Here is a 12,449-nt window from a genome sequence, read left to right on the forward strand (position 1 = left end):
TCGGTTAACTAGATCACTTAAGCCTACTTTTTAGCAATTATGCCTGTTATTGTGTTAACTTCAGTCTTTGTAATGAAACATAAGATTATGTTGAGGAATAAGATGCTGAATATTCAACAAAAGCAAATTTGACATGACTCCATTCTATGGGAAACTTTTTTTATCAACCATACATTGTATTTATCCATCAACTGAAAACTCTCCAGATGGAAAAAAACACTAAAAATACTTTGAATCCAAGAAAATTATCATCATAACAGTATTTATTCTTTATTTTGTGCTTTGCAGCATCATATGTCCATAATAATGACTTGGCCAATAATACATTCTAACTGTTAAATATCCTCTAAATATTTAATCTTATCTTATAATATGTACTACATAGAACATACCATTTTATAGTATGTGTCTTTTATCAGTATGTACTGCACAGCAGTAATAATGAATATAATTTCTCCGATCAACACTTCGTAAACATGCACCTTTTATTTGTGAATGCACTTATGAAGGGTACCATCAAGTAATTACATGGCAGGTACTTCCCAATTTTTGCTTTTTATCAAATATTATTCACTACTTATTGAAAGATGAAGGCAGATGATAGTCTCTCAGGGAGAAATTCTATCGGAATTATGTTTTGACTGCGATCCTGTAACATTCATTCATGGTATCATGTTTTTCTTTTATTGGTGGAACCTATTATAAACTGCCTATATTGATCTTTGGTTTCCAGTAACATATAATACATATGTATTTTAAATACTGTATCTTTTCACTGTCTCAAAGTTTTTGTGAAGTTTTCTGGTAGAAGCAGATCATGAGTATCTTTTTGTCCTATTGCATTCATTATTCATACATTTTGAAATATCATTCCTTGATAATCTGTTGATATGATATGGATTTCTCTGAGTTACTCCAGTAATCACAAAAATATTTTCCATTTTACTTTAATTCTGAATTCAACCTTCAAGCCATTACGTTTAATTTTCCTCCTTTGATTCAAATACTTCCATTGAGAATAACTAGAGTAGACTTCCAATCATCCAGAAAACAATATGCTCACCAATTTATCACAATTACCCTATGAAAGGATTTATAAATTTATCATATCGTTGAGCAGTGCAGAAAATATCACTTTCATTTTGTCTGACGATTCTTTTGATTAAAAGCCTTACAGTAACAGTAACCTCTATGAATGAGCTTTTCTTTGTCAGCATTTCTAATGAGAATGGAAGATTCTGGTGGGAATTCAATGGAAAGTGTCAAACTACCACATGTTATGACTAATTGCTCTGTGGGAGAGATATCTATGACTCTCTCAAGCTTTTGGAAGCTAGTTCGTTGAAGCAACCTATCCTTGCCACTGCTTTCATGTTTTGAATCATTTAACATTGACCTCCTTTGCCTAATACTGTTTGTTGTCTGAGGATAGTAAACTTTACTTCTCATCTTTATAACTTCTTCTTTCCTTACTGTTCCTTTGCCCATTCTCCTCTCAGGATCTTCCTGTTGGAATAATTAACTTGTGTTAAAATTGTTCCATCCCACAGTTGAGCACATTTTTTTTGCCAATAAGATTTGTTATACATTGCTGTGGCTGCTTAGATAAACCAATTCAAATCTGAAAGTAAAAAATCATTTTCATGATGCTTAGACTGTAATTCATATTTATGTTATTTCTACTTATTGTATTTCGTGAAAGCATGTCTTGACCAAACTATTCTAACATGTATCCAGGAAGTTAGTGTAAAGGAATCACATGAATATATACATATTGCATAGCTACCTTAATGTTTGTCATTCTGACTGGAGATCTTCTTCTGCTTATGCTTGGTTTAGGAGGATCCCATGGCACTCTTTCCTCTGGGATTTTCTGAAAATATTCATGGTTTTTGTATTCAAGGTTTCTATGCCTTTTGATGCAATACTTCCATTAAGCCCAAATCACATGATAATTTTTTTCCATCCCTTTCTAGGGACAGCTCCAATGATTGATCCAATGAAGGTGGAAAAAAATGACTGTTTCACACGATCATTTCTGCGATGGCTCAAGGGATGGAAATTCCATCCCTTTTCCTATTATTCGGCATGTCCCTTATTCCATCTCTGAAACCATCCCTGGCACCATCATTCAGCCAATCAGAATGCACGGCCACTTACAGTAATTGTAGCACCATGCTTGGCTTTTAATTGAATGATAGTTGAAAATATGCAAAGCGATGAAAAAAGTGATGGAAAGAGGGACGATGGAAATTTCAGTGTGATTCAGAAAATGATTGGTCAAACAATCACTTTTTGGTCCCTGAAAACCTATCAATGGAGCTATCATTCTGAGGGATGGATAAAATGACCGTGTCATTCAGGCTTTACCAATATTTAAATATCAATTAATTTAGAAGGAAGGATTAAGGAAGAAACCATACGATGACTTTATATTGTGTGTCAAAAAGAGTGTTTGAAAAGGTAACCAAAGAAAAAAATTCTCCATTACTTGTTTGGGTTTGGTCTCCACCGGGCAGCATGCTGAGCATCTGGAATGCCGCCTTGGTGTGGTCGTTGAATCCGTAACTAGGGCAGTTGCTTGGCTATCAAGTTCATCACTATTGTCAATAGGCTTCCTTATTTTGCCACTGGGAGCATATATTCCTACTCGATTCAAAAACCTGTTGAAATGTTTTCCTTTTTTTCTTTTAAAAGTTTACAAAATTATGTACACAATTAAATTTTTCAGAAGCAACACATCTATTCCATTCAATTTTTATTATGACTGAACATTTTTTCTCTGAATTCGCTTCTTATTGCTTTTGTGCTCCAAGTTTTAGCAACTGTTAACCCCCTTTAAATAACTGACAGGCTGGTGAGAAAATATTTAGAATAAAATCTTTGAGGTTATTACTTTGAATGCTATACGTTAAATCCTTTCAGTGCCAATTAACCAACTGCACATATACAAGCCCATGTTGTGTGCAAAGAATGGCATGGGCTGATGTTTGAGCCAGCAATATTAATTCTTTATGATTTTTCCCGAGTGCTTTGTTACATAAGACAGCAAAAATGAGTTTCGATTTAGCTTGTTAGTATAAAGATCTTACGTTTTAATATTAAATAATATGTAATTTAATGTGTCTATTTAATCACATTAAAAATACATTTACTAGAGGAATATATATGATTCTATGTTATTTTTATTATATCATAGCAGACAACATTTTGCAATGCTAAAAGATATAAAATAAAATGGAACATTTTGATGGCACATGAAATATGCCTGAAGCTAGTAAACTGTGGGTCAAAATTTCACATGCCTGTCTTCTTAAGTAGTGCAAAAATCCCTTATTTCAAAGAAATTTTTTAACTGCAAATTGACTTATTTGTCAGAAAATCTTTGGCATCATTCACTTATGCCAGGTTACTAAAAGGGTGAGGCTATACTTCTTGGAATAAGGATGGCTCTTGTAGAAGTGTTTTCCACCTATAATTCAAGTGGTAAAGAGGATATCAGTTATATATCTTACGCTGGCTGGGGTGTTGTCCAGCGGTCATCAATCATCTTCTTTGATGACCGCATTATTTTTCCCATCCTTTGTAACAGTCGAAAGTTGTCCTCTTCTATACGAGAGATTCTCTCCTCCTCTTTGGCAGAGGATTTTAACTTACAGCAAACATGTCCCCAGAAAGGTGGTGGCCGAGCATCTATGGCAGGAGTAGCTAAAATCACCTGGTGTGTAAAAGTCAAGAAATTAAAAAAAATGGATAAACCAATAAGCACTAAGAACAAAAAATTTTCATACTATAGTAATTAAATAGGTGCAATTTTCCCCTTAAATGTATGTAACTATTCAATTGAGACAACCTGCTTTGAATACACTATTTTTTCTCTTAGGTTTTTCTTAATCTTTTCTTATTAATTAACAAATAATAATCACTTCATCACCTAACATTTCTTTTTTTATTAAAACCGTCACCAGGGCTTCAGAATTTTCTTATTCTCTCCTCCTATTCATTAAATCGCGGGATTAACTTCTTTCCTTAACATAAATCCTAATTATACAATCAAAAATTGTTGATTAAAATCATTCCCTTTTATTGATGACATTAAATATCTTGGAAAAGAAAAGTTATTTTCCACCTAATTAAGACAATTCAAAGCTCATACTTTTACACTAATATTTTTCAAAGCTTAATTAGACAACTGTAGTACCATCCTAAAGTTACTCAAGAAGGGGAGGATTAAGGTCAATGTTTTATGGGATTTATTACTTTCTGCAGTCCCTTAATAGTAGGCAATGCTTCTCTTCAGTGGCGCAGCGAGGGGGAGGTTCTGGGGGATAAAACCCTCCCCAGAGCTAAGAGAAACTTTTAAGTTTAATCCATTTTATTTCATTTGATTAATATACTTATAGAAGAGTGTAATGATTAATAAAATATCCCTCAGAAAGCTTTAAAACTCACCATTTTGAACCATTTCTCTTGAAAAATTTCTCGGGGAGGGCCCCCGCACTTCCCGCTTATTCTGGCGGGTATACCACACACCTTAGGTTTAGTTGCGCCTAAAACTGCTTTGCCTTAAATCCTAGCTGCGCCACTGCTTCTCAATGATAAAGTACCTGAGGTATGATGTATGTAGGGAAGTGGATTTTAGTTATTCATCTTGTATTTTTAATCATTGTTAGTTTAGCTTATGAAGTAAAAACTTCATTGGAGAGCCATCTTAGGGTTGCTTTGAGGTTGAGAGCCATCTTTTCCAATTTTCCAGAAATTAAGGAGGGGCAGCTTGCCCCTCTCTCCTAAGTTAGGCAAGCATCACCATAAGAGCCAGGGGCAGATCCAGGATTTTTTCTGAGGGGGCACAACCCAAGTAACATTTTTGGTTGGCCCTCTGTTGGCAGATGGTGGGACACAGCGGTTGGCCCATGGTATGATTTGGCCACCTCGCCAACCGTATCCCAACCAACGATTCCCCAACGATGGGCCAACAGAGCATTACAGTCGGGCCTTCGTATTCCCAACTATAGGCCAACCCCTCTCCAACGATACACCGTTGGCCCTTTTCAATTCTGCCATCCGTTTCCCAACGAAAGCTATATTTTACTGGCATTCCTCATTTTTATAGAATGAGAGTTAAATTAATTTACCTTCTCACTTGATATGATACCGGTACATAGATAGAATCTTTACCTTTAACTCCCGATAAATCAAAATGAAATTAAATACATTAACAATCAATGCTATAGGACAAAGTAAGGTTACAGTGGTTAAAAGTGGAAAACAAAAAATCAATATCAGTTCAGAAGGTCCCCAACTTTTATTTTCACAAATTAGGACACTTTTTATTAGGACAAAATTAGGAAAATTTCAACAGCACCTTTCCATATTACAATATGGCACACACAAAAACTGTCCATCTTCTTTGTAGGGCAACAAAACACACTTAGATAAAATCTGGGTGGACTGTACAATTTGCATCCAGGTACTAATTTTTTTACTACAAATATACCAATGGTACCACTTCTAAGAGGTAATTCAAAGAAATCCTCCTTAATTTCAAACATGTCACACTGCAAGATGTACACCCCTGAGTTATTTGATTCAATTGCCTTCACAATTCCTATTCTCCGGTCTTCGGTAACGAAATTGTTAAGTTTAGTCCATTTTACTTCATTGAATTAATAAGTGCAAGATTTAGGGATATTAATAGGAATCACAGAAACACTGATTGAGTATAAAATAGTTGATGTATTTTCCATAAAATAATAATTGTGCAGTTGTTATTTAGGTTTACTCCTACAAATTCAATCTCATTTTCTTCAGAGAGGACTAAATCACTCACTTTGTCCATTGAAACACTGTTTTCATTAAAACTTCCACTTGTACTAGATATGCCACAATCTGAAAAAATATACATATCGATCTATCTAAATTAATGATGAAAAGTTTAAAATTCCACGAAACTATCTGTTTAAGGTAACATGATTTTAGGAATGCCAGTTTTGTAAGACTTACCAAATGAGGTCAATGCCTTATTTTTGTTAGAAGCACTCGACTTATTTTATTTAACTGCTATCACAAAGACATAGTGAATGATTAACATATAAAAGCAATCCCTAACAACCAAACAAGTTTTGGTTGTTAGGTTGCTAGGGAACCATGTGAACCGTATCCTGCAACTTATGCAATCGTACTATAATGTTATGATGTCCCAACAGTGGCCCAATGATAATCCATTTCGTAGGGCCATCGTTGGGGATTTCCGTTGGGCCAACAGCATGAACCGTTTCGTTGGGCCGACGAACAATATCTGCGTTGGGCCAACAGTGGAATTTGGTAGGCATATCCACCCACAATGAGCCAACCGTGACTACGGTTCCCCAACCGAGGCCCAACGGTCAATGTTACTTGGGAAGGGACTGATAGGTCTTCTCATATTAGAGACTTAAAAGAAATACAATAATTACTGTAGCAAATATTTTTTATTTTGATATGAAAGTTATTAATATTAAATCAAATTATCGAGGCTCAGTAGTACAAAAAAATAATATGAACCTAATTTTTATTTATTTTTTATTTATTTCACACACCACCGAAAACAGCACTGTTCGGCCTTTACATCGGGGTTGATAACATTTAACAATAACAAACATCTATGCCCTGGATAGGGGTAACTTACCCAGGCGGGACTCGAACCCGCGACCTTCGGTTTGGCAGGCGAGGACTTTACCCCGCCGCCACCGAAATAATAACCATATTAAAAATCATGCCTATTTTTTAAGTGTCTAGTGGGGGAGCACATGCCCTCATGTCCCACCAAAATCTGCCTATGGGAAGAGCCTATGTGAAATATTGATTTTTGGGTAAAATTTTACAAGAGGTACAATCCGGATTTTGCCATCCGAATTTGCCCGGTAGAAGTGGGTAAATCACTTTCCGGGCACATGTACGGGCTGGTCAACTAGAAAAAAATATCCCTCGAGCTGGTCCAGTTGGTAGGGTGGGAGGTAGAAGGAAGGCGAAATCCGGATTGTACCTCTTGTAAAGTAATACCGATTTTTGAGTTAGGTGGCCAGAACAGAAAATTGTTGTGTATCATGGAAATCAGGGGCAGATTTAGCATCAAATTTGGGGGGGTTATGGCCCAGGTAGAGGGAGTATGGAATACCTCTGTGAGAGTGTTCTCCCATGTAAAATTTTTTTAAAATAGTTTTTTGGCTATTTTTAGTCTAAAATTTCATTTTTATTCTTAACAACAAATGAAATTGAACAATTTTAGACATTTGAGGATACAAAACTAATAAAAATAATTTTTTTTGGGCGATCATGACCCCTGTCACCCCCCTAAATCCATCCCTGACAGAAAGGTCAGTTATTTTATCATTAGTCAATGCTACAAGAGGAATTTATTTTGGTATTACATATCATAAAAATGACTTTTCCTTTTATATTAGCAGGACCTCTTTATAGAAACAAGGATTTATCAAGTACTAATAGGCCACCCAGCATTGCTCAGGAAGGATATTACACAGGGAAGTGGGAGACTTGGAAATTGGAATTAATGGTCACATGGCAGAATTTTTTGGTAAAGGAACGAAGCAGGTATGATGATTGTATTCATATGTAACTGTAAACAATCGAAAAAATGATTTTCGTGTACTGCATATGGGATCAGCTTATGCCATAACATGCTCCACAATATCGATCATTATGTGTGTCCTTACGTGCGTAGGCCAAAAACGCAGTGTGAACCCATACCCCAGCACAAAATTTTCTCTACGGGGATAAATAGTAAAATGTAGAATCCTTTGAGTTATGTTTTTCCTTTGATCGTGTCTAGAGGTGTGCCTGCCTGACAGGATACCAAACCACAAAAGTTGTATGACGTGACGTAACAAACGATAATCGACAAACGGTAAACGACGCAAAGAACGCGTTTGACACAACCAGAAGTAGTACCACGGGATTTGGGAGCATGAGATGCACCTACGTACTAACTTTGGTTGCAAACCGAGCATTTATTGTCGATTAATTTCTCGAAGGCGATTCTTTAATACATACAGCCGTATGGAAATGTATAGCCCACAGACAAACAGACATCCTCATTTATATGTATAGACATTGTAGGAAAGCCCTCCGGTGCAAATGGATTGTCTCCTTAAGCTCTATTTAAGCATTATTCTTCAAAATGTGAATTCCATAATTCCTAGGAATATGGTAATCTTGAACGGGGATTTGCAACTCAATTTATCGCTTCACATCAATTCAGTAGTTCAATTTACTGAAATACTCAAGCATTTCTCGTCGATTAATTTAATACATAATCTCTGCTATGAAGTGAGGTGCTGCATACCACCCAGGCGCCCCGAAAAATGTGTTACCCGTTAATCAAATTAGGTCGAACATGTAAAATAACTGCGTGGCAAAAGCTAAATATTGGTCCTAACATCAAAACTTCTCTATGAGGAGTCATGAATAATATGCTTTGATACCCTACCAAGCTTGCTCAGATGAACAGTAGACCTGGAATTTATTTGAAATTTACGTAAAAAATCGTGATCCTTTTACATACTTACAAGCTGTTTGCGTAAACTTATAAGATATGACTCGTTAAAGACATAGCCACATGTCATCATAACCGCGTTAGCATCACGCATGAAAGTTGAGGTAAACGTCGCATCGCAGAGGCGGGACGTAAGCCTATAATGGCCACAGTAGCGCTCCATTCGTGCCGAATATTACAAATTTGATTTCCGTTCGGTTCCGTAAAAATGTCAAATTGTATTCAATCTTCCTGTATGCATCCATCCCTTAATAATATCGCTGAAATAGCGTACATGCAGTAAGAATAACAGCAGTCAAATCTACAACAATATCAATGGAGTAATACGGCTCGTTAGTCGCGATGCGTGTGTGCTACCCGATAACATAGCTGAAAACCATATCGAGAATGTGAAAAAGGGCTGTAGCTAGGGCGGCAGACAGGTTGTCAGATCGGGCAAGAGGTACATGTTATTGGGGGTTATAATGACTACAATTTTAAAATGCTTGCAAAAAGTTTTCCAGGTCGGGCGAAAATTCTCTCGGGTCCGGCACCGCCCTACGCTGGCTACGGCACGGTCCTGATGGGAAAATACATAAACATTGCCTCGTCGATGAAGTGTATGCATAAGAACCGACCACACAAAGCAACGGCTTTTATCCGCTCCTACAAGGCCGTATCAAGAAAACGTTTACGGGGAGGGGCAGTGGGGTACACAGGAATTTCGTTGAGGGGGTTCAAAACCAGAGTGGAAATTTTTTGAAAAACAAGTTACCAAGTAGAGGGTTTTAAACAAATTTTAACCCTTTTCACTATCAAAAAAATTTCATTTGTCAAAGAAATCTTTCGTAAATTCTTGATTTTTCAATATTTTGTTTTATTTTATGGAGGAAAGAAATTTTATTTTTAAACTTCGGGGGAGGGGGGGGAAGGGGGACGGGTTCCGGACCCCACGGACCTCCCACTCACTACACCACTGGGTAGGGGTCATTTGGACAGTTGGCACATTTCAGCGGAAGTTATTTTGAGGGGGTGGTCTTAAAAGGACACATGCCTTCTGCTCAGCTAGTCTTTTTGGGTGACTGATATCTAGCCTAAAACTTAATCTTGAAATTATCAGGGAGTTGGATCTAGAAATTTTGCTGGTTTTTCAAAATATATCTTTCAACTTTATATTATTAATTCCGGTATAATTTTTTATCATTTATAATACTCTTGCAAATCTTGAAAATTTCAAGATGATATCAAAAGTTCTACGCGAAATTCTTACAAAAAAAAAATTACTGTGGACATGCACTAAGTTTGCTCTTCATTTATCATTCTTACCAAAAAAGACTGTTCGAGAGACAGGGGCGGATTTAGGGGGTTGCCACAGGGGTCATGTCCAAGTTTCATCAAATTTTTAAAAATCAATAATTAATTAATAATAGTTTTTAATAGTTTTTGTGTCCTTGTAAAGGAGTCCCTCTTTTGTTGAATATTTGTAGAACTCCACAAAACTGTTACAAATTTTACTCGCTACATAACTGTAGAAGTATAGAATCAGTTATTATTTTAACAAAAATTAAGTACGATTTTTAGATCCGATATTTAGTACCATGTACGCAAGAATTTCATGCTACAATTTCTGTCGACAAACGATTAAGTTTTTTTAATATTTTAAAACCATGGAAGTAGTGATTTGAAATTCAAGTAGAGGTGTACTTTATTCAATCGGTACCAACTCGGTCAGCTGTTTTTACAACTCAAAATTTAAGTTTTTTTTTCCTCTTTTTCTGTAGAAAATCGACTTATTTATATTTGTTAAAACACGTTTTTTTGTGCTAAACAGATAAAATTCATACTCCAAATTAATATTAGCTTTTCAAGGTTAAAATTTTAACGATTTTTTGTTTAAGTTTTTTGTGATTTTATTCGCGAGCGCGTTACGGTTTGGTCGATATTTCGGGTAGTGTATTCTGGTCGTAAGGTCACAAACATCGAAAGTTTTTCTGAAAAGTTGGTGTTTACATACACACGTCAAGCCGTACAACTACTTAGTTCTATTGTTAAGTTATAGAGGGGAACTCTTTTTTGGCGAATTAAATTAATTTTCCAATTAAGGTATTATTGATTACGTACGAGGTGAAAAATATCTATGGGGGAAATGTTCTACCTCATTACGAATTACCTCCAGTAATCTGTTCAGGTCTTATTTTCAATAGGAAGGTTCGTTAAAGTGGGAATGCACCCCGAAAAATAATGAAGATAATTCAACAGATTTCTCTGTGAGAATATGTACCATGGACAAACGTTGCACAGAATGTGTTAGCTATTTTATCACATTTTTCCGTAAAAATTCCCAATCTTTTCCAAATTCCAAATCCAAGTCTCTCTTCTGGACAAAAATTATCTCCATGAAAGCAGCAGATACCAAGCAAAACATTTTCAACAACACCGTTCTCTCGTGCGCATTTAATAAAGGGTAAAAATAAATTTGTTAATTGCCAGCAAAAGGTACCACAGGTAAAAAATTGGTTTGGTCGAAAACAGCTGTTTTCAGGAAAACATTTTTGTGCCCAATAGAAAGAGGAATTTGAGGTATTTCATGCGGGACGGTAACTTTTTGGAAAAGTGACAGTCACGGAGAAAACAAGGGTGGAGGCCCTCTAAATGTGGTACTACAGAAGGATGATGAGGATCAAATGGGTAGAACGAATAATGAAGTCCTAAGAAGAGTAGGAGAGATCTCGAGAAGAGAATCGTAGTGAAGAACTTGAAAAGAAGGCGGTAAAACCTTATAGGTCATATCTTGAGACATGATAGCCTGATGAAGACAGTCTTCGAGGGACCAGTATATGGAGAGAATGAAATAGGAATACCCCGAATGAAATATACGGAGCAAATGAAGAAGGATGTGAAAGAGAAGAAATAAGCAGGGGTGAAAAGATTAGCTGATGGGAGAATTGAGTGGAGAGCTGCGTCAAACCAATCATACGCTTGTTGACCATTTATGATGATGTTGATGAAAAAATTTGGAAATATAGTCGGAAATAACGAAGATGTGCGATGGAATATGAACGAGGAAAATTTCTTCAGCGTAAATATTTTTTTTGTGATTTGTTTAGCCTATAGGGATTATAAAATCGCCAGCGCAGCAACCATTGATGATGATGTTGATGAAGAAATTTTGGAAAGATAGTCGAAAATAACGAAGACGTGCGATGGGATAGGAACGAGGAAAATTTCTTCAGCGTAAATTTTTTTTGCGATTTGTATAGCCTATAGGGATTATAAAATCGCCAGCGCAGCAACAATTGAACCAGCAAAAAAGGTCTTTCGGACTACCTTACCTTTTTCCGGTGATTGTAGTACCTCCTCTCCTGCCATGGCCTAATTAGGAGATTCTCCCGCCTGGAAAGCATTTTACGACGATGAGTGAATTGTTCCCTTTCGGTCAATGACACTTGGTGCGAAGCATGGGTGTGTGCGTACGGAACTTCGGTGAACTAATGCTACGTTCGTGCTTCCCGATCGTGCGTCCCCACCGCACGCTCAACTCACGTCTTTCATGACTCACGCATGTTTGCCGAGGTACCTCCCCAAGGGACCGTCTGAATAAGGGGTTTGAACGATGCGTTGAAAGGAGGTATTTGTGGTGTGTTTACGGGAACCGCAGCCTAGCAACCTTTCGCCGATATCGATCCCCACCCCCCTATTCCCATGCACCCTAAAAATCAATTTTAAGTTCGAGCGCTAGTGCACCTAACGGCACTAGCAATATAGGTCGGGTATATTTATACCCCTTGAGTGGGCTAAACTTATGATTTGACTTATTTAATATAGGTCAACGGTGTAATCCCTATGCATAATAAGATTTACTTAAATAAGCGGGCTTAACGAATAGTTTTGATTTGATCATTAATCACTATAGGCAAAA

At 36.6% G+C, this 12,449-nt stretch overlaps 1 protein-coding gene across 2 annotated transcripts; it reads right to left on the minus strand.

Annotated features, from left to right (window-relative positions):
• Positions 1–235: 235 nt before the first annotated feature.
• On the minus strand, positions 236–12,186 carry LOC124168437. Of its 2 annotated transcripts, none has more exons than XM_046546662.1 (5): positions 11,863–12,185; positions 3,516–3,718; positions 2,492–2,663; positions 1,787–1,873; positions 236–1,506 (listed from the first exon to the last, which is right to left on the minus strand). In XM_046546662.1, the coding sequence occupies exons 1-5, from the start codon at positions 11,932–11,934 to the stop codon at positions 1,138–1,140; spliced, it is 903 nt and encodes a 300-aa protein (XP_046402618.1). In that variant the 5' UTR covers positions 11,935–12,185; the 3' UTR covers positions 236–1,137. The 2 variants fall into 2 exon arrangements, with proteins under 2 accessions (XP_046402618.1, XP_046402619.1); XM_046546663.1 differs by having other exon boundaries at positions 1,421–1,621; positions 11,863–12,186.
• Positions 12,187–12,449: the final 263 nt, after the last annotated feature.

The sequence above is a fragment of the Ischnura elegans genome, chromosome 11, assembly GCF_921293095.1.
Source record: "Ischnura elegans chromosome 11, ioIscEleg1.1, whole genome shotgun sequence".
In the NCBI taxonomy this organism is placed as follows: Eukaryota; Metazoa; Arthropoda; class Insecta; order Odonata; family Coenagrionidae; genus Ischnura; species Ischnura elegans.